General features: G+C 35.4%; 2 protein-coding genes across 6 annotated transcripts; both read left to right on the top strand.

Annotated features, from left to right (window-relative positions):
• Positions 1-159: 159 nt before the first annotated feature.
• Positions 160-4,504, top strand: LOC124209238. Of its 5 annotated transcripts, XM_046607154.1 has the most exons (7): positions 618-1,491; positions 1,611-1,867; positions 1,934-2,215; positions 3,194-3,254; positions 3,549-3,605; positions 3,761-3,928; positions 3,992-4,504. In XM_046607154.1, the coding sequence occupies exons 1-7, from the start codon at positions 1,267-1,269 to the stop codon at positions 4,334-4,336; spliced, it is 1,395 nt and encodes a 464-aa protein (XP_046463110.1). In that variant the 5' UTR covers positions 618-1,266; the 3' UTR covers positions 4,337-4,504. The 5 variants fall into 5 exon arrangements, with proteins under 5 accessions (XP_046463112.1, XP_046463110.1, XP_046463111.1 ...); XM_046607156.1 differs by lacking the exons at positions 618-1,491; positions 1,611-1,867 and adding an exon at positions 160-447; XM_046607155.1 differs by lacking the exon at positions 3,549-3,605 and having other exon boundaries at positions 623-1,491.
• A 1,565-nt stretch (positions 4,505-6,069) lies between these two features.
• Positions 6,070-7,712, top strand: LOC124209236 (PR domain zinc finger protein 13-like). The gene is made up of 3 exons (XM_046607149.1): positions 6,070-6,287; positions 6,359-7,203; positions 7,273-7,712. The coding sequence occupies exons 1-3, from the start codon at positions 6,081-6,083 to the stop codon at positions 7,529-7,531; spliced, it is 1,311 nt and encodes a 436-aa protein (XP_046463105.1). The 5' UTR covers positions 6,070-6,080; the 3' UTR covers positions 7,532-7,712.
• The last annotated feature ends 18,650 nt before the right edge of the window (positions 7,713-26,362 follow it).

Below are 26,362 nucleotides of genomic sequence, written 5' to 3'. Positions count from 1 at the left end.
GCCGTGACACGCTATACATCACTAGATAAATATACCTGCAGACACACCTGATGGGGTTGGCGCTGCTTGACTCACTCAGCTGTACGGGGTAGAAAAAAAATACAAAAAAATGAGAAAATAAAATAACTGAGCTGGCGTTTCCATGGCGTCCAATCCACACTGTTTAGACGTCTAGAGTTTGCTGCTATAGGTCGTCGTTTGGGGTTGGCGTCGTCCAGCACTCGTCAGTCATTGCTCTGTGTCGTTCTAACTTTGTTTGTTCCCTTGTAAAACTCCACCGTTTCCGGGAATTTCTTTCGTCCTATTGATTTGGCGCTGCTGCTGAAACACTTGGAAGAGGATGAGCGTCTCGACGGCGTCAACCAGGAGCTCGCAGGATAAGAGTGGCGCCGATCATCCAGTCACGGCCATCCACCGGGCCTTGCCGCCCGTCAAATCTGGCGGCAGGTGAGTCATCATCATATTTTATCGATTGCTTCCTTTGTTGTTTGGTTGTTATGACACACCTGGCGTCGGGATAGTATCGCTAATTAATCCGTGCGAAATGCGGGGGAATTCCGCTTGTCTTTTTGCTCTTTACTTAGTACATTATCCCGCCAGCATGTCTCAAAATAGCTCCATCCAAGTCGCATTTTATCTAGACCTTTTGCTGTGTGTGGTCCCCCCTTCCGCCGGAATCGGGCATGCGCAACAACCCGATTCAACTATATAACTGCGTAGTGATGTCTTCCCGGCGAGTCTGTCGTCTTTTACTGCGTAGATTCCCAGGTGTCGATGTGCCTAAATAAAAAGGTGCGTGAATCCAGACTAAATAGGCGCACAAGTGTCATTCATGTTTTGGTGTGCTGTGCTGGGCTTCTCTCAGACATTTTTCCAGTGAGAAAAGTTTACCGGCCGACCGACGACATATTGTGGTGTAGATATCGACTCACCTCATTGAAAAATTCATCAAGGATATACCGAGCAGCAGCCACTGTGGATCGACTATCGATAAGAGGCAGAGAATCAGCTGACGGGTGGGAGGGATGTGTATCCGTCGTCTCGTTAATTATTCCCGCTATAGCAACGTGAAACCCGGCTACATATACACAGCACATACAAGTCAGGATAATCATATCAAATGGAAATGATATAAGATGCCAGGGTGCCTAGTCTGGGCGACGACAGTCTCCGCCGGAGTGACTCTCCATCCAGTCGCCTCTCTTTCTATTCCCTCCCGTTTTATAGAATCATTGTTGATTAGATAACCGTTCATTCCGTCGAGGCATGTCCTTTAGCGGCCGTTCGTTCGCGACGGAAGCAACAAACGTTGTCGATTTGGCTGGAGAGCAACTGCCGACGGATCTGAGTCCACCGGTTAGCCGGTCCGAAGTCTTGGAGGTTTTCGATTCGTGGAGGAATTCAGCTGCCGGTAGTTCGAACGCCGACAGCGGGATTGATCAGGTTTACTCATCGTCCAGCACGTCAGGAACTCAGCCGTCGCCAACTAAGGTCAGATTTATTGGAGAGAATTGAATTGCAAATTAGCCAAAAGGGAAATTGACGCATACGAGTTATTGCGATAGAGAAATTTGAATTTTTGTTATCATTTGACTGGGGGGAAAGTACAGAAGAAAGAAGGCCGGCCTGCGATCAGGAAGCGCAATTCAAAGACCGAGACGGCCGGCGTGATGAACAATCAGGGCGGCGTGAACGCTAATCACAAGCTGCCGAGGATCGGCAATAAGAAGCCGTCGAGGCAGTCGACGATGCACTCGCTCATCAGCCCGCCGGCGACGAACAATGTGGACGAAAAGCGGCGCTTCGTCACCGTCGTCCGCCCGCTGAGCGTTTTCCCGGAGCCGGCCCTGCCGCCCAACTACACGCCGTCGGTGTTCAGCACTAGTAGTAGCAATAACGGCGGCAGTTTGAGTAATCGATATGACGATTTTAGCCACATGGTTCAGCAGTACAATCCGGTCCAGCGCGGGCGGCCGCCCAGTCCGGCACCGTTCCCGCCGCAGCAGCAGCGACAGCAGATGAGGCCCGGTCAGCGCAACACCGGCAACAGCAATTTCTCGCTGGCCGGCCAAGGCGTCTCATCCAACGGATACCACGGAGGCGGGCCCGGCTCGGCTTCTCTCCGGGTCAATCTGGCCGGCGGAAGCGGCTGGGATTTGACGGCCATCAAGCGCGGATACAACAACGTCGGGTACGCCACCAACTACAAGTCAACGTAAGTAGCGATTTTAAATTTTCCCGCGCTAAAAAAAATCAAATTCAAATAATGATTGCCAGGAATTGATCAGTTGGTTTCGACATCGGCCGTCACGCGAAGTTTCCGTCTATTTCTGATGGGGAAGAAAACCGCGCCATTCCGTTTTTTTTGGAGGGTGGGAGGAGGGGGGGTGTGGAGATTCGGCCCGATGTGATGGCAACGGAACTCAACAAAAAAAAAGCATTTTGCTTTTGGTTGCGAATAATCGAACAAGGAGAAACGAGGGCGCTACGTGACATTGCGTGTCCTCGGCTTTATTGTTACATGTTTGCCTTGGAATCCAAAACAACTTCCATCTCTCATTCAAGGCTGTGTTGAGGTTGCCATGGCGACCGCCAACGTATACACTCTCTGTGTGTGCTGTCTCTAGAACAGAGAGCGGCGTAGTATTTTATTATTCCTAAATTTATTAATAGGCCACCCGGGCTGCTGCCCGGTGACTGATGTCGATATTATTGGCTAACTCATTTTCTTTTGCCTTTTTGGTCTTATTTTTTGGGTCATCTTCTTATTATTTGGATTATCTGGGATGGGTATTGCACAATTTGCGTGACCGAAATAATACGGGGATCCGCCCATTCGAAACTTATGCTTATCATTTCCTCGGTTGGAGTCTAGTATATAATACAGAAACTTTTTTGTTTTTTTTGTTTATACCTTGCGCGGTTTTCTTTGAATGTTGTTGTTGTTGTTCATCATCAAAGTTGAGCCACGCCTACGCACTTCAAACTTTTTCTTTTTTCGAATTTCCCGCTGGAAAAATTTCGAAGCGCACCCGTCGACACGGCAGGAGGCCATCAAACGCCAATTAAACCGGCAATAAAGAACACAAACAATAAAACTAAACAATGTGCCTATATATACAGATAAAATGAACTGTAAATAAAATTAAGTTTAAATTCATCATTTGAAACATTTCAACCAATAACCATGCAGGCATGATCGGTCCATGGAAAACGGGGCCCACTACCAATCGCAGAACGCGCTCGATCAAGAGGTAATTATTTTCGAATTCCAATCATTTTCACGATCGAATTAAAAAAGAGGCCGATCAGCGTGGCGCTAAAGCTTCGACACTAAAAAAAAGCCTGAATGTCCGTTGTCATTGCAAATCGCTTAAAACTGCCAAAGAAAGTGCTAACATAATGAACTGACTTGTTATACGTGTCATTTCTGTTTTTTATTAAATGTGGAATGCGCTACTACACTCACACGAACTATTTTGAATGCGCGGGAAAATGAAATCAAATTTAAAAACAAAACAAAAAATTAAATTGATTCCGGTGAGAAGATTAGCATGCCTCCGTGGAACCCGCACTTCGGCTACAGCAAAGTCTTGTCCCAACAGGTGTGCACCTAAATATCTAAAAAAAAAATTAATTCTATTTCTTTATGTATCCCATAATGAAATTTGTTTACAGTTAATTAAATATAGTAAACAAATTTGAGTTGATGATAAAATGGTTGTATTATTTGACTATAATATTCACCTTTGGAATAAAGAATTTACCTTTGACGGATGACTGGAGGCGGCACATCGACGCCCGGCGTAAAGCCCTGCAACGTCGCCGTACCAAGCGTCGAGGAGTGGCCGACGGCGGCAACAATTTCGGCGCCAGCGGCGACCGATTCTACAACGGCGCAGCCCAGACCGACGGCAATTTCGAAGAGGTATTAAATGTTTAAATAAAAAATAAAAGACCTTTAACCAATTTTTTAAAAATGATTTCAAAGCTACTGCGACGGGCCGGAGATGTGGAATCGAGCGTCCAGACCGATCCGGCCATCGAGAGCGTCAAGCGGAGCCGGGCGGTGAACGGATCCTCCGACGTCATCAGCTCGCTAAACAGCAACACGCAGGACAATTCAACGCAGGTGATCCTTAGCGACTTGCCGGACTTTGAGACGGGCCTGGCGCCGATCGTCGAGCAGCTGGTCAACGTGACGCTGGAGCAAGCCTTCGTCGAGATGCTGGAAGAGGAGGAAATCAAGGAGATCCGCCAGCAGCGCATCCAGTTCCAGCAACTGAAAATGGCCGAGCTGACAACGTCCAAACTGATGAACGTCGCCACCGATTGATTTTAATCTTATGTAATTCCACTGGCCTTTTTGGAATTCTCATTTTCACTCAAATCTACTTAATAATAATAAAAACTATAACTGCAATTTAATCACAGCCCTATTATAACCTATATTATGCGTCCGGAATAATGAAATACAAGATAATCATAAACATTTGGACACACACACAGAATATTATTACGAAACAAACCCACATCAGGATCAATTCTGATTATTTCCCCCCTATATTTAAAACAGCGCGGCCTGGACGCGGAGAAGAAAGCTTTCGCTCTGTTTCGCTCTGCGCGTCAGCTGGACGGACCAGATTGAATAAATATGCATAATGGATGGATCAGGTGCCACCATTCCCAGATCTGGACACAATCCCCCCTATACGTATATAGTGCAACTATAAATAGTGAAAATGCAAGAGTGTAAAGACTATACTATAAGATGGTGGAGAGCTATAGAATATATGATAGGGCGCGCCGGTTTTGAATGGTGCTGACGTCAGGTGGTGCGGATATTCTTCACGCTTTTTGGCTTGGCATAAACGATTGGCTCCGCCTTCCCTACTATCTAACCTTTTTCGCTGAGTGCTGTATATATTCGTTTTGTTGTCCCCCCTCTCTTCTGTTACGTGCCTAACCAGTGGCTCTTCTTGGCTCTTTGCTGCCGCCCATATAGCCAGGGGGTGAGAATACCACCAGGTGACGGCGCCTGCTGTACGCATGTACACATACACAGAGAGAGATAGACGTCTAACATCTCTATATGCAATCAAAGGCAACTAGGAAATAAGAGGGCGGTTTTAATCGCATTCACCCTCCTCTTATACGCGCAAGGATAACCCGTCACCCTCTTATATTGAAAGAGGAGAGGGGGGGGGGGCGATGAATGGTGTATACAATAAAGGGGACGGAGGGGTGGTGGTGGGGTCGTTAACAGCTGACGACGCCACCGACGCCACCACAATAACAAAACAATCACGGGGTCGGCCGATGGATTTGTTATACCCCGTCAAGATTTCATATCTCCGTCTTATCTGATGTCGCTAATACATTTGCCTAATATAGCTACATCAAAGTGGATTTATCAATTAAGTATACCACCAAGGAATAATATTATAATTATATAACTTTCTATATTTTTATTTTTTCTAAAAATTAACTGAACTATGGTGTAAATTTGAATTTTTGCGGGAATTTAAAATTTAAAAATGATTAAATGCCATCGGCAATCGTATAGGCCGAAAACGAACATCTTTTTCGAGCGATTTATTTTTTATTTGGTTACCCTCCGATGGTTATCGATGACGAATCCACGTGTTGTGTAACAAAAGCAGCTGTTCAAGATCCCACCATCTCGACTGGGCTCAGCATGGAGAGAGGGGGGGTTGGTCTAAGTGCAGCCCCGTCTATGTACCACCCGCGTTCCCTATATACATCTCGATGATAATAACCCCAGCAGCACCGGCCGTGCCCTCCCTTTTAGCCTCCCACCGGTGCTGCTCTGCTGTATAACAAGTGCCTCATCATCATCATCATCAACATCCAGGCCGGCCTTTTACATGAAATCGCTGTTTGCGTGGGCGGAGTCTCCGATCCTTTTTTTCTATTCCTTTCCGCAGTTCTTCATCCGGACGCGTATAAATAGTCGGTGACGTCGGCGTCGATGGCGGAAGTCACATGATCATTCGCATCCGGATAAGGTTGGACTTTTGGCCTCTGATACGTCGCAGACTCGCAGTTATTGCATTACGATGATGATGAACTCGTTCCAGCATCAACCGGTGACGTCAATGGTCGACCGGATGACCATCAACAGTAACGTCGATGCCGGCGGAAGGTGTCCCGAGGCGCTTAGCGGACCGTCCGTCGTGGCGGAAGAATTCATCCGGCCGGAATCCAAGTCGGCGACCATCGTCCTCGATCCTCGACGCTTCATTCCGCATCACCAACAGTTCAAGGTAATTTTAATTGAAATGAAAATGTATTAATTTTCAGACGAATGAATTAAAATTAAATGATTTATTCTCAGGTGACTTTTAGAAAAGGTGAAATGATTTCCAATCCGTCGTCCAACCTGTGGCCGATGTCCATAGAAGTGGCGACGGAATGCCGGATGCAAAATGTCGAATGCGCCATGGTGACCCAGCAATCCGGCGGAAGCAACAATCATTTGTCGCTGATATTCACAACGACCCGCCCGGTGGAAAAGGGCCAGCGATTGTATTTCTGGTTCTCCGAGTCGATGCTGGCCCGTCTCGAAATGCCTTTCCTTGTGCCAAAAAACATCCAGGCCGGCGACCGATACGTCTGTCACCGATGTTCCAGTGTCTTTGTCAATCCGAATCCGCTCAAACTTCACCTGTTCTTCCATTGTTCCAACCGGGCCGTCTCTCCGTCCGCCTTGTGGAGCAGAGTCCTCCACATGTTGACGGCCTCGTCCAGCCCGGAAGTGCCGCCAGTAGTCCAGTTCCCGTCGTCACGAAATATCATTTGCAAACCGACAGCGACTCATCTGTTCCAGCTGTCGCCGTTCGGCATGGCGGCCGGCAATAACCAGCAGCAGCAGCAACAGCATCGGATTCATTCCGGGCCCGGTATCACCGGACCTAGTCCAGCAGCTCAAGTGGAGACCATCGTCAGCCACCTGGGCCGCTCCAAACACGGCCACATTTGCATTTACTGCGGCAAAATCTATTCGCGCAAGTACGGGCTCAAGATCCACATCCGGACACACACGGGCTACAAGCCGCTCAAGTGCCCAGTGTGTTCCAGGCCGTTCGGAGACCCGAGTAACCTCAACAAACACATCCGGCTGCACGCCGAACACCACCACCACCAGGTGGGGATAACGGGAGATAAAACAACGCCCTACAAGTGAGTTGAATCATATATAATTTTTCGCGGGTTTAAGATTTTGTGGCTAAATTGTTGGATGTCCATCAGATGCGAATTGTGCGGTAAGGTGCTGGTCCGAAGACGCGATTTAGATCGTCACATTCAGTCGAGACATTCGTCCGGGGACTCGTCAAGCGTCCGTCATCAGCATCAGCCAAATTCGGCCGATTCGATCGACTGTCCGTCCCCGTTGAGTTCGACCCACAGCAGCAGCAGCAGTCACAGCAGCGGCAGCAACAATAACAGCGGCCGGGAAGATAGCGATGTCGAAGATGAAGACCAGTTAGATGTGGTTGACATCTGTTAGTCACTGAAATTTTTCATTGCATTTTTTTTATAAATTGTATTGTATATAAATTTAACAATAAAAAAATGTCAACTATATAATGCTCATCACATCATAAGTCATAAGATGATCATCCCCCGCAATTGTCGTCTGCTCAAATTGATTTATTCAATGAAGAAACGACAGCACTTCTTACCCAGCAGCGGCCTCCGCTTATATCAAACGATATATAAATCAAGGGAAGGTTTTTTTTAAAATGGATCCTTAAGTTTGGGAACACTCCGTAGAACTCCATGCAAATTAGGGTCATTAGGGTACTTTAAAGGTGGGTAACTATAGAACGGATTAAGCTAGGAAGACGCGGAAAACTTTGAAATGAAGACCTTCACAAGCTAAAAAAAAGTCTCCATTTTCAGATTTTTTGCGTCATATTTAATATAGTCATTTGTGAATTGAAAATAGACTTTATTTTATTGACCGTGTTTGTCCCTTTCTTTCCCTCCCATTCCCACCCAGCCCGGGTTGTCGCCCCCTCATAAGCGGGGTGGAAATGGGGGAGGGGAAATATCATATATAAATTCCTATCACATATAAAGGAATTGATAATCGTGAACCAATGTGGAACAGCATATTTTGCAAATTAACACAAGATAACTCTTTATATGTGATAGTTTAAATTGGCAAAAAAAAATAAATAATACTGTCCAATAATGTAGCCTAACAAATTTTAAAATCGTGATTGATACCTTATTTCCTTTTACAAATAAAGGAATTTACCATTGTGAACCAATGTTGAATAGCCTATTCTACAATATAAACACAAGATTACTCTAAATATCTATGTTATAGGTTGCAAGGTAGTTGCAGAAAATAAAAATACTGCTCAAAAATTTAGCCAAAAACTTTTTCAATTCGTGCTAGATACCTTTCCTATCATTCATAAAAGAAAAAAAAACATTGTGAATCAGTGTGGAATACTCTATTCTACAATAAAACGACAAGATAACTCTTTTTAAGTGAAAGGTTGCATTTGCGAACCAAAAATAAGCTACATTTAATTTTTAAGAACGAATTATTGTTTCAAACCATATTTAAATTTCCCTTAAATAAATTGACTATGAGTTTTTCATGGTTAACTGAACCATTTTTGAATTTTCCCAGATTTATTCATTTCTATAGTTCCTCAAATCAGAGACTACAGAAGAGTTCATATACAGTTAAAAACCTCTATGAGCTGGCGTAGGCCGAAAAAAGACGCTTATTAACGCAACTGGCGCTCTGCTACCTTTTTTTACATTTTCAAAACCCATCAAAGGTTAATATAATCAATTTTTTCACGATGTTACAAAAAATTGAAATTAGCATAATAAATTTGAAGTTGCTATATTGATTGTTTCACGAAGACAAAACATTTCTTTTTTTGCAGGATATGTTAATCGATGTCTAATACACCATTTCAATTCCATTGGAAGAATGAATTCATAATACAAATGATGAAGGAATATTTTTAGAAAAAATGGTTCATAGAAACTCTTCCAGGAACTATGAAACACTTCTGCAATGGGTTTGAAGTTGCTATATTGATTGTTTCACGAATACGAAACATTTCCTTTTTACAGGATATGTTAATCGATGTCTAATATACCATTTAAAGTCCATTGAAATAATGAATTCATAATACAAATGATGAAGGAATATTTTTAGAAAAAAGGGTTCATAGAAACTCTTCCAGGAACTGTGAAACACTTCTTCAATGAGTTTGAAGTTGCTATATTGATTGTTTCACGAATACGAAACATTTCTTTCTTACATTTAAAACTGTTGTTTACTAGTTCCTGGAAGATTTTCTATGAACCATTTTTCTAAAACTATTTCTTCATGAATTGCTTTATGAATTTATTGATTCCATAGATACGAAATGATGTATTAGACATCGATTTACTTATTCTGTAATAAAGAAATGGTTTTAACAAGTGAAATAATCATTATAGCAACTTCAAAGTAATAAAAGTGTTGTTTCCAAGTTCCTGGAAGAATTACTATGAACCATTTTTCTAAAACTATTTCTTCGTGAATTGCTTTATGAATTTATTTATTCTATTGATACGAAAGGCTGTATTAGACATCGATTTACTTATTCTGTAATAAAGAAATGGTTTTAACCAGTGAAATAATCATTATAGCAACTTCAAACTCATAAAAGTGATGTTTCCCAGTTCCTGGAAGAATTGCTATGAAACATTTTTCTAAAACTATTTCTTCATGAATTGCTTTATGAATTTATTGATTCTATTGATACGAAAGGCTGTATTAGACATCGATTTACTTATTCTGTAATAAAGAAATGGTTTTAACCAGTGAAATAATCATTATAGGAACTTCAAACTCATAAAAGTGATGTTTCCCAGTTCCTGGAAGAATTGCTATGAAACATTTTTCTAAAACTATTTCTTCGTGAATTGCTTTATGAATTTATTGATTCTATTGATACAAAATTATGTATTATACATCGATTTACTTATTTTGTAATAAAGAAATGGTTTTAACAAGTGAAATAATCATTATAGCAACTTCAAAGTCATAAAAGTGATGTTTCCCAGTTCCTGGAAGAATTGCTATGAAACATTTTTCTAAAACTATTTCTTCATGGATTGCTTTATGAATTTATTGATTCCATAGATACGAAATGGTGTGTTAGACATCGATTTACTTATTCTGTAATAAAGAAATGGTTTTAACAAGTGAAATGATCATTATAACAGCTTCAAATTCATAAAAGTTTTGTTTCCCAGTTCCTGGAAGAATTGCTATGAACCATTTTTCTAAAACTATTTCTTCGTGAATTGCTTTATGAATTTATTGATTCTATTGATACGAAAGGCTGTATTAGACACCGATTTACTTATTCTGTAATAAAGAAATGGTTTTAACAAGTGAAATAATCATTATAGCAACTTTAAACTCATAAAAGTGTTGTTTCCCAGTTCCTGGAAGATTTTCTATGAACCATTTTTCTAAAACAATTTCTTCGTGAATTGCTTTATGAATTTATTGATTCCATAGATAGGAAATGATGTTTAAGAGATCGATTTACTTATTCTGTAGTAAAGAAATGGTTTTAACAAGTGAAATGATCATTATAGCAACTTCAAATTCATAAAAGTTTGTTTTCCCAGTTCCTGGAAGAATTGCTATGAACCATTTTTCTAAAACTATTTCTACGTGAATTGCTTTATGAATTTATTGATTCTATTGATACGAAATGCTGTATTAGACATCGATTTACTTATTCTGTAGTAAAGAAATTGTTTTAACAAGTGAAATGATCATTATAGCAACTTTAAACTCATAAAAGTGTTGTTTCCCAGTTCCTGGAAGATTTTCTATGAACCATTTTTCTAAAACAATTTCTTCGTGAATTTCTTTATGAATTTATTGATTCCATAGATAGGAAATGATGTTTAAGAGATCGATTTACTTATTCTGTAGTAAAGAAATGGTTTTAACAAGTGAAATGATCATTATAGCAACTTCAGATTCATAAAAGTTTGTTTTTCCAGTTCCTGGAAGAATTGCTATGAATCATTTTTCTAAAACTATTTCTACGTGAATTGCTTTATGAATTTATTGATTCTATTGATACGAAATGCTGTATTAGACATCGATTTACTTATTCTGTAGTAAAGAAATTGTTTTAACAAGTGAAATGATCATTATAGCAACTTCAAATTCATAAAAGTTTTGTTTCCCAGTTCCTGGAAGAATTGCTATGAACCATTTTTCTAAAACTATTTCTTCGTGAATTGCTTTATGAATTTATTGATTCTATTGATACGAAAGGCTGTATTAGACATCGATTTACTTATTCTGTAATAAAGAAATGGTTTTAACAAGTGAAATAATCATTATAGCAACTTCAAAGTCATGAAAGTGTTGTTCCCAGTTCCTGGTAGAATTGCTATGAACCATTTTTCTAAAACTATTTCTTCGTGAATTGCTTTATGAATTTATTGATTCTATTGATACGAAAGGCTGTATTAGACATCGATTTACTTATTCTGTAGTAAAGAAATGGTTTTAACAAGTGAAATGATCATTATAGCAACTTCAAATTCATAAAAGTTTGTTTTTCCAGTTCCTGGAAGAATTGCTATGAATCATTTTTCTAAAACTATTTCTACGTGAATTGCTTTATGAATTTATTGATTCTATTGATACAAAATGCTGTATTAGACATCGATTTACTTATTCTGTAGTAAAGAAATTGTTTTAACAAGTGAAATGATCATTATAGTAACTTCAAATTCATAAAAGTTTTGTTTCCCAGTTCCTGGAAGAATTGCTATGAACCATTTTTCTAAAACTACTTCTTCGTGAATTGCTTTATGAATTTATTGATTCTATTGATACGAAAGGCTGTATTAGACATCGATTTACTTATTCTGTAATAAAGAAATGGTTTTAACAAGTGAAATAATCATTATAGCAACTTTAAAGTCATAAAAGTGTTGTTTCCCAGTTCCTGGAAAAATTGCTATGAATTATTTTTCTAAAACTATTTCTTCGTGAATTGCTTTATGAATTTATTGATTCTATTGATACGAAATTGTGTATTATACACCGATTTACTTATTCTGTAATAAAGAAATGGTTTTAACAAGTGAAATAATCATTATAGCAACTTCAAACTCATAAAAGTGATGTTTCCCAGTTCCTGGAAGAATTGCTATGAAAAATTTTTCTAAAACTATTTCTTCATGGATTGATTTATGAATTTATTGATTCCATAGATACGAAATGGTGTATTAGACATCGATTTACTTATTCTGTAATAAAGAAATGGTTTTAACAAGTGAAATAATCATTATAGCAACTTCAAACTCATAAAAGTGTTGTTTCCCAGTTCCTGGAAGAATTGCTATGAACCATTTTTCTAAAACTATTTCTTCGTGAATTGCTTTATGAATTTATTGATTCTATTGATACGAAAGGCTGTATTAGACACCGATTTACTTATTCTGTAATAAAGAAATGGTTTTAACAAGTGAAATAATCATTATAGCAACTTTAAACTCATAAAAGTGTTGTTTCCCAGTTCCTGGAAGATTTTCTATGAACCATTTTTCTAAAACAATTTCTTCGTGAATTGCTTTATGAATTTATTGATTCCATAGATAGGAAATGATGTTTAAGAGATCGATTTACTTATTCTGTAGTAAAGAAATGGTTTTAACAAGTGAAATGATCATTATAGCAACTTCAAATTCATAAAAGTTTGTTTTCCCAGTTCCTGGAAGAATTGCTATGAAACATTTTTCTAAAACTATTTCTACGTGAATTGCTTTATGAATTTATTGATTCTATTGATACGAAATGCTGTATTAGACATCGATTTACTTATTCTGTAGTAAAGAAATTGTTTTAACAAGTGAAATGATCATTATAGCAACTTCAAAGTCATGAAAGTGTTGTTCCCAGTTCCTGGTAGAATTGCTATGAACCATTTTTCTAAAACTATTTCTTCGTGAATTGCTTTATGAATTTATTTATTCTATTGATACGAAAGGCTGTATTAGACATCGATTTACTTATTCTGTAATAAAGAAATGGTTTTAACCAGTGAAATAATCATTATAGCAACTTCAAACTCATAAAAGTGATGTTTCCCAGTTCCTGGAAGAATTGCTATGAAACATTTTTCTAAAACTATTTCTTCGTGAATTGCTTTATGAATTTATTGATTCTATTGATACAAAATTATGTATTATACATCGATTTACTTATTTTGTAATAAAGAAATGTTTTTAACAAGTGAAATAATCATTATAGCAACTTCAAAGTCATAAAAGTGATGTTTCCCAGTTCCTGGAAGAATTGCTATGAAACATTTTTCTAAAACTATTTCTTCATGGATTGCTTTATGAATTTATTGATTCCATAGATACGAAATGGTGTATTAGACATCGATTTACTTATTCTGTAATAAAGAAATGGTTTTAACAAGTGAAATGATCATTATAGCAACTTCAAATTCATAAAAGTTTTGTTTCCCAGTTCCTGGAAGAATTGCTATGAATTATTTTTCTAAAACTATTTCTTCGTGAATTGCTTTATGAATTTATTGATTCCATAGATAGGAAATGATGTTTAAGAGATCGATTTACTTATTCTGTAGTAAAGAAATGGTTTTAACAAGTGAAATGATCATTATAGCAACTTCAAATTCATAAAAGTTTGTTTTCCCAGTTCCTGGAAGAATTGCTATGAACCATTTTTCTAAAACTATTTCTACGTGAATTGCTTTATGAATTTATTGATTCTATTGATACGAAATGCTGTATTAGACATCGATTTACTTATTCTGTAGTAAAGAAATTGTTTTAACAAGTGAAATGATCATTATAGACACTTCAAAGTCATGAAAGTGTTGTTTCCCAGTTCCTGGTAGAATTGCTATGAACCATTTTTCTAAAACTATTTCTTCGTGAATTGCTTTATGAATTTATTGATTCTATTGAACTGAAAGGCTGTATTAGACATCGATTTACTTATTCTGTAATAAAGAAATGGTTTTAACAAGTGAAATAATCATTATAGCAACTTCAAACTCATAAAAGTGATGTTTCCCAGTTCCTGGAAGAATTGCTATGAAACATTTTTCTAAAACTTTTTCTTCTTGGATTGCTTTATGAATTTATTGATTCTATTGATACGAAAGGCTGTATTAGACATCGATTTACTTATTCTGTAATAAAGAAATGGTTTTAACAAGTGAAATGATCATTATAGCAACTTCAAACTCATAAAAGTGATGTTTCCCAGTTCCTGGAAGAATTGCTATGAAACATTTTTCTAAAACTTTTTCTTCTTGTATTGCTTTATGAATTTATTGATTCTATTGATACGAAAGGCTGTATTAGACATCGATTTACTTATTCTGTAATAAAGAAATGGTTTTAACAAGTGAAATAATCATTATAGCAACTTTAAACTCATAAAAGTGTTGTTTCCCAGTTCCTGGAAAAATTGCTATGAACCATTTTTCTAAAACAATTTCTTCGTGAATTGCTTTATGAATTTATTGATTCCATAGATAGGAAATGATGTTTAAGAGATCGATTTACTTATTCTGTAGTAAAGAAATGGTTTTAACAAGTGAAATGATCATTATAGCAACTTCAAATTCATAAAAGTTTGTTTTTCCAGTTCCTGGAAGAATTGCTATGAATCATTTTTCTAAAACTATTTCTTCGTGAATTGCTTTATGAATTTATTGATTCTATTGATACGAAATGCTGTATTAGACATCGATTTACTTATTCTGTAGTAAAGAAATGGTTTTAACAAGTGAAATAATCATTATAGCAACTTCAAACTCATAAAAGTGATGTTTCCCAGTTCCTGGAAGAATTGCTATGAAAAATTTTTCTAAAACTATTTCTTCATGGATTGATTTATGAATTTATTGATTCCATAGATACGAAATGGTGTATTAGACATCGATTTACTTATTCTGTAATAAAGAAATGGTTTTAACAAGTGAAATAATCATTATAGCAACTTCAAAGTCATAAAAGTGTTGTTTCCCAGTTCCTGGAAAAATGGCTATGAATTATTTTTCTAAAACTATTTCTTCGTGAATTGCTTTATGAATTTATTGATTCTATTGATACGAAATTGTGTATTATACACCGATTTACTTATTCTGTAATAAAGAAATGGTTTTAACAAGTGAAATAATCATTATAGCAACTTCAAACTCATAAAAGTGATGTTTCCCAGTTCCTGGAAGAATTGCTATGAAAAATTTTTCTAAAACTATTTCTTCATGGATTGATTTATGAATTTATTGATTCCATAGATACGAAATGGTGTATTAGACATCGATTTACTTATTCTGTAATAAAGAAATGGTTTTAACAAGTGAAATAATCATTATAGCAACTTCAAACTCATAAAAGTGTTGTTTCCCAGTTCCTGGAAGAATTGCTATGAACCATTTTTCTAAAACTATTTCTTCATGAATTGCTTTATGAATTTATTGATTCTATTGATACGAAATGGTGTATTAGACATCGATTTACTTATTCTGTAGTAAAGAAATGGTTTTAACAAGTGAAATGATCATTATAGCAACTTCAAATTCATAAAAGTTTTGTTTCCCAGTTCCTGGAAGAATTGCAATGAACCATTTTTCTAAAACTATTTCTTCGTGAATTGCTTTATGAATTTATTGATTCTATTGATACGAAATGGTGTATTAGACATCGATTTACTTATTCTGTAATAAAGAAATGGTTTTAACAAGTGAAATAATCATTATAGCAACTTCAAAGTCATAAAAAAGTTGTTTCCCAGTTCCTGGAAGAATTGCTATGAACCATTTTTCTAAAACTTTTTCTTCGTGAATTGCTTTATGAATTTATTGATTCTATTGATACGAAATTGTGTATTAGACATCGATTTACTTATTCTGTAATAAAGAAATGGTTTTAACAAGTGAAATAATCATTATAGCAACTTCAAAGTAATAAAAGTGATGTTTCCCAGTTCCTGGAAGAATTGCTATGAAACATTTTTCTAAAACTATTTCTTCATGGATTGCTTTATGAATTTATTGATTCCATAGATACGAAATGGTGTATTAGACATCGATTTTCTTATTCTGTAATAAAGAAATGGTTTTAACAAGTGAAATAATCATTATAGCAACTTCAAACTCATAAAAGTGTTGTTTCCCAGTTCCTGGAAGATTTTCTATGAACCATTTTTCTAAAACTATTTCTTCATGAATTGCTTTATGAATTTATTGATTCTATTGATACGAAATGGTGTATTAGACATCGATTTACTTATTCTGTAGTAAAGAAATGGTTTTAACTAGTGAAATGATCATTATAGCAACTTCAAATTCATAAAAGTTTTGTTTCCCAGTTCCTGGAAGAATTGCTATGAACCATTTTTCTAAAACTATTTCTTCGTGAATTGCTTTATGAATTTATTGATTCTATTGATACGAAATGGTGTATTAGACATCGATTTACTTATTCTGTAATAAAGAAATGGTTTTAACAAGTGAAATAATCATTATAGCAACTTCAAAGTCATAAAAGTGTTGTTTCCCAGTTCCTGGAAGAATTGCTATGAACCATTTTTCTAAAACTTTTTCTTCGTGAATTGCTTTATGAATTTATTGATTCTATTGATACGAAATTGTGTATTAGACATCGATTTACTTATTCTGTAATAAAGAAATGGTTTTAACAAGTGAAATAATCATTATAGCAACTTCAAAGTAATAAAAGTGATGTTTCCCAGTTCCTGGAAGAATTGCTATGAAACATTTTTCTAAAACTATTTCTTCATGGATTGCTTTATGAATTTATTGATTCCATAGATACGAAATGGTGTATTAGACATCGATTTTCTTATTCTGTAATAAAGAAATGGTTTTAACAAGTGAAATAATCATTATAGCAACTTCAAACTCATAAAAGTGTTGTTTCCCAGTTCCTGGAAGATTTTCTATGAACCATTTTTCTAAAACTATTTCTTCATGAATTGCTTTATGAATTTATTGATTCTATTGATACGAAATGGTGTATTAGACATCGATTTACTTATTCTGTAGTAAAGAAATGGTTTTAACAAGTGAAATGATCATTATAGCAACTTCAAATTCATAAAAGTTTTGTTTCCCAGTTCCTGGAAGAATTGCTATGAACCATTTTTCTAAAACTATTTCTTCGTGAATTGCTTTATGAATTTATTGATTCTATTGATACGAAATGGTGTATTAGACATCGATTTACTTATTCTGTAATAAAGGAATACCAAAAAAACGTACAAAACATCTAGCCTGAAATATTTTTAAATCGTGGTGGAGACCTTTCCTATCACATGTATTAGCATTTTTCGTGTTGAATCAGTATAGAATACTCTCGGACGTTTTTGGGGGTATTTCTTCAACACCAATACAACCTGTCACATGTTCTGAGTTTCTTCTTATAATTATTGTAAAATAGAGTATTCTATACTGATTCAACACGAAAAATACTAAAACATGTGATAGGAAAGGTCTCCACCACGTTTTGGAAATATTTCAGGCTAGATGTTCGGGACGTTTTTTTTGGGTATTTCTTCAACACCAATGCAACCTGTCACATGTTCTGAGTTTCTTCTTAAAATTATTTTAAAATAGAGTATTCTATACTGATTCAACACGAAAAATACTAAAACATAAGATTGGAAAGGTCTCAACCACGTTTTGGAAATATTTCAGGCTAGATGTTTGGGACGTTTTTTTTTTGGGTATTTCTTCAACACCAATGCAACCTGTCACAGTTCTGAGTTTCTTCTTATAATTATTGTAAAATAGAGTATTCTATACTGATTCAAAACGAAAAATACTAAAACATAAGATTGGAAAGGTCTCCACCACGTTTTGGAAATATTTCAGGCTAGATGTTTGGGACGTTTTTTTTGGTATTTCTTCAACACCAATGCAACCTGTCACATGTTCTGAGTTTCTTCTTATAATTATTGTAAAATAGAGTATTCTATACTGATTCAACACGAAAAATACTAAAACATGTGATAGGAAAGGTCTCCACCACGTTTTGGAAATATTTCAGGCTAGATGTTCGGGACGTTTTTTTTGGGTATTTCTTCAACACCAATGCAACCTGTCACATGTTCTGAGTTTCTTCTTAAAATTATTTTAAAATAGAGTATTCTATACTGATTCAACACGAAAAATACTAAAACATAAGATTGGAAAGGTCTCAACCACGTTTTGGAAATATTTCAGGCTAGATGTTTGGGACGTTTTTTTTTTGGGTATTTCTTCAACACCAATGCAACCTGTCACAGTTCTGAGTTTCTTCTTATAATTATTGTAAAATAGAGTATTCTATACTGATTCAAAACGAAAAATACTAAAACATAAGATTGGAAAGGTCTCCACCACGTTTTGGAAATATTTCAGGCTAGATGTTTGGGACGTTTTTTTTGGTATTTCTTCAACACCAATGCAACCTGTCACATGTTCTGAGTTTCTTCTTATAATTATTGTAAAATAGAGTATTCTATACTGATTCAACACGAAAAATACTAAAACATAAGATAGGAAAGGTCTCCACCACGTTTTGGAAATATTTCAGGCTAGATGTTTGGGACGTTTTTTTTGGTATTTCTTCAACACCAATGCAACCTGTCACATGTTCTGAGTTTCTTCTTATAATTATTGTAAAATAGTGTATTCTATACTGATTCAACACGAAAAATACTAAAACATAAGATAGGAAAGGTGTCCACCACGTTTTGGAAATATTTCAGGCTAGATGTTTGGGACGTTTTTTGGGGTATTTCTTCAACACCAATGCAACCTGTCACATGTTCTGAGTTTCTTCTTATAATTATTGTAAAATAGAGTATTCTATACTGATTCAACACGAAAAATACTAAAACATGTGATAGGAAAGGTCTCCACCACGTTTTGGAAATATTTCAGGCTAGATGTTCGGGACGTTTTTTTTGGGTATTTCTTCAACACCAATGCAACCTGTCACATGTTCTGAGTTTCTTCTTAAAATTATTTTAAAATACAGTATTCTATACTGATTCAACACGAAAAATAATAAAACATAAGATAGGAAAGGTCCCCTCCACGTTTTGGAAATATTTCAGGCTAGATGTTTGGGACGTTTTTTTTTGGTATTTCTTCAACACCAATGCAACCTGTCACATGTTCTGAGTTTCTTCTTATAATTCTTGCAAAATAGAGTATTCTATACTGATCCAACACGAAAAATACTAAAACATGTGATAGGTAAGGTCTCCACCACGTTTTTTGAAATATTTCAGGCTAGATGTTTGGGACGTTTTTTTTTGGTATTTCTTCAACACCAATGCAACCTGTCACATGTTCTGAGTTTCTTCTTATAATTATTGTAAAATAGAGTATTCTATACTGATTCAACATGAAAAATACTAAAACATAAGATAGGAAAGGTCTCCACCACGTTTTGGAAATATTTCAGGCTAGATGTTTGGGACGTTTTTTTTGGTATTTCTTCAACACCAATGCAACCTGTCACATGTTCTGAGTTTCTTCTTATAATTATTGTAAAATAGAGTATTCTATACTGATTCAACATGAAAAATACTAAAACATAAGATAGGAAAGGTCTCCACCACGTTTTGGAAATATTTCAGGCTAGATGTTTGGGACGTTTTTTTTGGTATTTCTTCAACACCAATGCAACCTGTCACATGTTCTGAGTTTCTTTTTATAATTATTGTAAAATAGAGTATTCTATACTGATTCAACACGAAAAATACTAAAACATAAGATAGGAAAGGTCTCCACCACGTTTTGGAAATATTTCAGGCTAGATGTTTGGGACGTTTTTTTTGGTATTTCTTCAACACCAATGCAACCTGTCACATGTTCTGAGTTTCTTCTTATAATTATTGTAAAATAGAGTATTCTATACTGATTCAACACGAAAAATACTAAAACATGTGATAGGAAAGGTCTCAACCACGTTTTGGAAATATTTCAGGCTAGATGTTTGGGACGTTTTTTTTTGTATTTCTTCAACACCAATGCAACCTGTCACATGTTCTGAGTTTCTTCTTAAAATTATTTTAAAATAGAGTATTCTATACTGATTCAACACGAAAAATACTAAAACATGTGATAGGAAAGGTCTCAACCACGTTTTGGAAATATTTCAGGCTAGATGTTTGGGACGTTTTTTTTTGGTATTTCTTCAACACCAATGCAACCTGTCACAGTTCTGAGTTTCTTCTTATAATTATTGTAAAATAGAGTATTCTATACTGATTCAACACGAAAAATACTAAAACATAAGATTGGAAAGGTCTCCACCACGTTTTGGAAATATTTCAGGCTAGATGTTTGGGACGTTTTTTTTGGTATTTCTTCAACACCAATGCAACCTGTCACATGTTCTGAGTTTCTTCTTATAATTATTGTAAAATAGAGTATTCTATACTGATTCAACACGAAAAATACTAAAACATAAATAGGAAAGGTCTCCACCACGTTTTGGAAATATTTCAGGCTAGATGTTTGGGACGTTTTTTTGGTATTTCTTCAACACCAATGCAACCTGTCACATGTTCTGAGTTTCTTCTTATAATTATTGTAAAATAGAGTATTCTATACTGATTCAACACGAAAAATACTAAAACATAAGATAGGAAAGGTGTCCACCACGTTTTGGAAATATTTCAGGCTAGATGTTCGGGACGTTTTTTTTTGGGTATTTCTTCAACACCAATGCAACCTGTCACATGTTCTGAGTTTCTTCTTATAATTATTGTAAAATAGAGTATTCTATACTGATTCAACACGAAAAATAATAAAACATAAGATAGGAAAGGTCCCCTCCACGTTTTGGAAATATTTCAGGCTAGATGTTTGGGACGTTTTTTTTTGGTATTTCTTCAACACCAATGCAACCTGTCACATGTTCTGAGTTTCTTCTTATAATTCTTGCAAAATAGAGTATTCTATACTGATCCAACACGAAAAATACTAAAACATGTGATAGGTAAGGTCTCCACCATGTTTTTTGAAATATTTCAGGCTAGATGTTTGGGACGTTTTTTTTGGTATTTCTTCAACACCAATGCAACCTGTCACATGTTCTGAGTTTCTTCTTATAATTATTGTAAAATAGAGTATTCTATACTGATTCAACACGAAAAATACTAAAACATAAGATAGGAAAGGTCTCCACCACGTTTTGGAAATATTTCAGGCTAGATGTTTGGGACGTTTTTTTTGGTATTTCTTCAACACCAATGCAACCTGTCACATGTTCTGAGTTTCTTCTTATAATTATTGTAAAATAGAGTATTCTATACTGATTCAACACGAAAAATACTAAAACATGTGATAGGAAAGGTCTCAACCACGTTTTGGAAATATTTCAGGCTAGATGTTTGGGACGTTTTTTTGGGTATTTCTTCAACACCAATGCAACCTGTCACAGTTCTGAGTTTCTTCTTATAATTATTGTAAAATAGAGTATTCTATACTGATTCAAAACGAAAAATACTAAAACATGTGATAGGAAAGGTCTCCACTACGATTTGGAAATATTTCAGGCTAGATGTTTGGGACGTTTTTTTGGTATTTCTTCAACACCAATGCAACCTGTCACATGTACTGAGTTTCTTCTTAAAATTATTTTAAAATAGAGTATTCTATACTGATTCAACACGAAAAATAATAAAACATAAGATAGGAAAGGTCCCCACCACGTTTTGGAAATATTTCAGGCTAGATGTTTGGGACGTTTTTTTTGGTATTTCTTCAACACCAATGCAACCTGTCACATGTTCTGAGTTTCTTCTTATAATTCTTGCAAAATAGAGTATTCTATACTGATCCAACACGAAAAATACTAAAATATGTGATAGGTAAGGTCTCCACCACGTTTTTTGAAATATTTCAGGCTAGATGTTTGGGACGTTTTTTTGGTATTTCTTCAACACCAATGCAACCTGTCACAGTTCTGAGTTTCTTCTTATAATTATTGTAAAATAGAGTATTCTATACTGATTCAAAACGAAAAATACTAAAACATGTGATAGGAAAGGTCTCCACTACGATTTGGAAATATTTCAGGCTAGATGTTTGGGACGTTTTTTTTGGTATTTCTTCAACACCAATGCAACCTGTCACAGTTCTGAGTTTCTTCTTATAATTATTGTAAAATAGAGTATTCTATACTGATTCAACACGAAAAATACTAAAAACATAAGATTGGAAAGGTCTCCACCACGTTTTGGAAATATTTCAGGCTAGATGTTTGGGACGTTTTTTTTGGTATTTCTTCAACACCAATGCAACCTGTCACATGTTCTGAGTTTCTTCTTATAATTATTGTAAAATAGAGTATTCTATACTGATTCAACACGAAAAATACTAAAACATAAGATAGGAAAGGTCTCCACCACGTTTTGGAAATATTTCAGGCTAGATGTTTGGGACGTTTTTTTTGGTATTTCTTCAACACCAATGCAACCTGTCACATGTTCTGAGTTTCTTCTTATAATTATTGTAAAAATAGAGTATTCTATACTGATTCAACACGAAAAATACTAAAACATGTGATAGGAAAGGTCTCCACTACGATTTGGAAATATTTCAGGCTAGATGTTTGGGACGTTTTTTTTGGTATTTCTTCAACACCAATGCAACCTGTCACAGTTCTGAGTTTCTTCTTATAATTATTGTAAAATAGAGTATTCTATACTGATTCAACACGAAAAATACTAAAACATAAGATTGGAAAGGTCTCCACCACGTTTTGGAAATATTTCAGGCTAGATGTTTGGGACGTTTTTTTTGGTATTTCTTCAACACCAATGCAACCTGTCACATGTTCTGAGTTTCTTCTTATAATTATTGTAAAATAGAGTATTCTATACTGATTCAACACGAAAAATACTAAAACATAAGATAGGAAAGGTCTCCACCACGTTTTGGAAATATTTCAGGCTAGATGTTTGGGACGTTTTTTTTGGTATTTCTTCAACACCAATGCAACCTGTCACATGTTCTGAGTTTCTTCTTATAATTATTGTAAAATAGAGTATTCTATACTGATTCAACACGAAAAATACTAAAACATGTGATAGGAAAGGTCTCAACCACGTTTTGGAAATATTTCAGGCTAGATGTTTGGGACGTTTTTTTTGGTATTTCTTCAACACCAATGCAACCTGTCACAGTTCTGAGTTTCTTCTTATAATTATTGTAAAATAGAGTATTCTATACTGATTCAAAACGAAAAATACTAAAACATGTGATAGGAAAGGTCTCCACTACGATTTGGAAATATTTCAGGCTAGATGTTTGGGACGTTTTTTTGGTATTTCTTCAACACCAATGCAACCTGTCACATGTACTGAGTTTCTTCTTAAAATTATTTTAAAATAGAGTATTCTATACTGATTCAACACGAAAAATAATAAAACATAAGATAGGAAAGGTCCCCACCACGTTTTGGAAATATTTCAGGCTAGATGTTTGGGACGTTTTTTTTGGTATTTCTTCAACACCAATGCAACCTGTCACATGTTCTGAGTTTCTTCTTATAATTCTTGCAAAATAGAGTATTCTATACTGATCCAACACGAAAAATACTAAAATATGTGATAGGTAAGGTCTCCACCACGTTTTTGGAAATATTTCAGGCTAGATGTTTGGGACGTTTTTTTGGTATTTCTTCAACACCAATGCAACCTGTCACATGTACTGAGTTTCTTCTTAAAATTATTTTAAAATAGAGTATTCTATACTGATTCAAAACGAAAAATACTAAAACATGTGATAGGAAAGGTCTCCACTACGATTTGGAAATATTTCAGGCTAGATGTTTGGGACGTTTTTTTGGTATTTCTTCAACACCAATGCAACCTGTCACATGTTCTGAGTTTCTTCTTATAATTCTTGCAAAATAGAGTATTCTATACTGATCCAACACGAAAAATACTAAAATATGTGATAGGTAAGGTCTCCACCACGTTTTTTGAAATATTTCAGGCTAGATGTTTGGGACGTTTTTTTGGTATTTCTTCAACACCAATGCAACCTGTCACATGTACTGAGTTTCTTCTTAAAATTATTTTAAAATAGAGTATTCTATACTGATTCAAAACGAAAAATACTAAAACATGTGATAGGAAAGGTCTCCACTACGATTTGGAAATATTTCAGGCTAGATGTTTGGGACGTTTTTTTTGGTATTTCTTCAACACCAATGCAACCTGTCACAGTTCTGAGTTTCTTCTTATAATTATTGTAAAATAGAGTATTCTATACTGATTCAAAACGAAAAATACTAAAACATGTGATAGGAAAGGTCTCCACTACGATTTGGAAATATTTCAGGCTAGATGTTTGGGACGTTTTTTTTGGTATTTCTTCAACACCAATGCAACCTGTCACAGTTCCTGAGTTTTCTTCTTATAATTATTGTAAAATAGAGTATTCTATACTGATTCAACACGAAAAATACTAAAACATAAGATTGGAAAGGTCTCCACCACGTTTTGGAAATATTTCAGGCTAGATGTTTGGGACGTTTTTTTGGTATTTCTTCAACACCAATGCAACCTGTCACATGTTCTGAGTTTCTTCTTATAATTATTGTAAAATAGAGTATTCTATACTGATTCAACACGGAAAAATACTAAAACATAAGATAGGAAAGGTCTCCACCACGTTTTGGAAATATTTCAGGCTAGATGTTTGGGACGTTTTTTTGGTATTTCTTCAACACCAATGCAACCTGTCACATGTTCTGAGTTTCTTCTTATAATTATTGTAAAATAGAGTATTCTATACTGATTCAACACGAAAAATACTAAAACATAAGATAGGAAAGGTGTCCACCACGTTTTGGAAATATTTGCAGGCTAGATGTTTGGGACGTTTTTTGGGGTATTTCTTCAACACCAATGCAACCTGTCACATGTTCTGAGTTTCTTCTTATAATTATTGTAAAATAGAGTATTCTATACTGATTCAACACGAAAAATACTAAAACATGTGATAGGAAAGGTCTCCACCACGTTTTGGGAAATATTTCAGGCTAGATGTTCGGGACGTTTTTTTTTTGGGTATTTCTTCAACACCAATGCAACCTGTCACATGTTCTGAGTTTCTTCTTATAATTATTATAAAATAGAGTATTCTATACTGATTCAACACGAAAAATACTAAAACATGTGATAGGAAAGGTCTCAACCACGTTTTGGAAATATTTCAGGCTAGATGTTTGGGACGTTTTTTTTTGGTATTTCTTCAACACCAATGCAACCTGTCACAGTTCTGAGTTTCTTCTTATAATTATTGTAAAATAGAGTATTCTATACTGATTCAAAACGAAAAATACTAAAACATGTGATAGGAAAGGTCTCCACCACGTTTTGGAAATATTTCAGGCTAGATGTTTGGGACGTTTCTTTTGGTATTTCTTTAACACCAATGCAACCTGTCACATGTTCTGAGTTTCTTCTTACAATTATTGTAAAATAAAGTATTCTATACTGATTCAACACGAAAAATACTAAAACATAAGATAGGAAAGGTGTCCACCACGTTTTGGAAATATTTCAGGCTAGATGTTCGGGACGTTTTTTTTTTTGTATTTCTTCAACACCAATGCAACCTGTCACATGTTCTGAGTTTCTTCTTATAATTATTGTAAAATAGAGTATTTTATACTGATTCAACACGAAAAATACTAAAACATGTGATAGGAAAGGTCTCCACCACGTTTTGGAAATATTTCAGGCTAGATGTTTGGGACGTTTTTTTTTTGGTATTTCTTCAACACCAATGCAACCTGTCACATGTTCTGAGTTTCTTCTTATAATTCTTGCAAAATAGAGTATTCTTTACTGATTCAACACGAAAAATACTAAAACATGTGATAGGTAAGGTCTCCACCACGTTTTGGAAATATTTCAGGCTAGATGTTAGGGACGTTCTTCTCAGGCTCAGGCTCAGGCTTAGGCTCAGGACATTTTCTAAAAATATTTCTCCATGAATTGCTTTATGAATAAATTGATTCAATAGACTGGAAATGGTGTATTGGGCATCGATTTACATATCCTGTAATAAAGAAATGGTTCTAACAAGTGAAACAAATATTTTAGCAACATCAGGCTCAGGCTCAGGCTCAGGACATTTTTCTAAAAATATTTCTTCATGAAATGCTTTATGAATAAATTGATTCACTAGACTGGAAATGGTGTATTGGACATCGATTTACATATCCTGTAACAAAGAAATGGTTCTAA

The sequence above is a fragment of the Daphnia pulex genome, chromosome 12, assembly GCF_021134715.1.
Source record: "Daphnia pulex isolate KAP4 chromosome 12, ASM2113471v1".
Lineage (NCBI taxonomy): Eukaryota > Metazoa > Arthropoda > Branchiopoda > Diplostraca > Daphniidae > Daphnia > Daphnia pulex.
The sequence above is the reverse complement of the archived record's forward strand: the minus strand, read 5'-3'. Positions and strand labels throughout refer to the sequence as shown.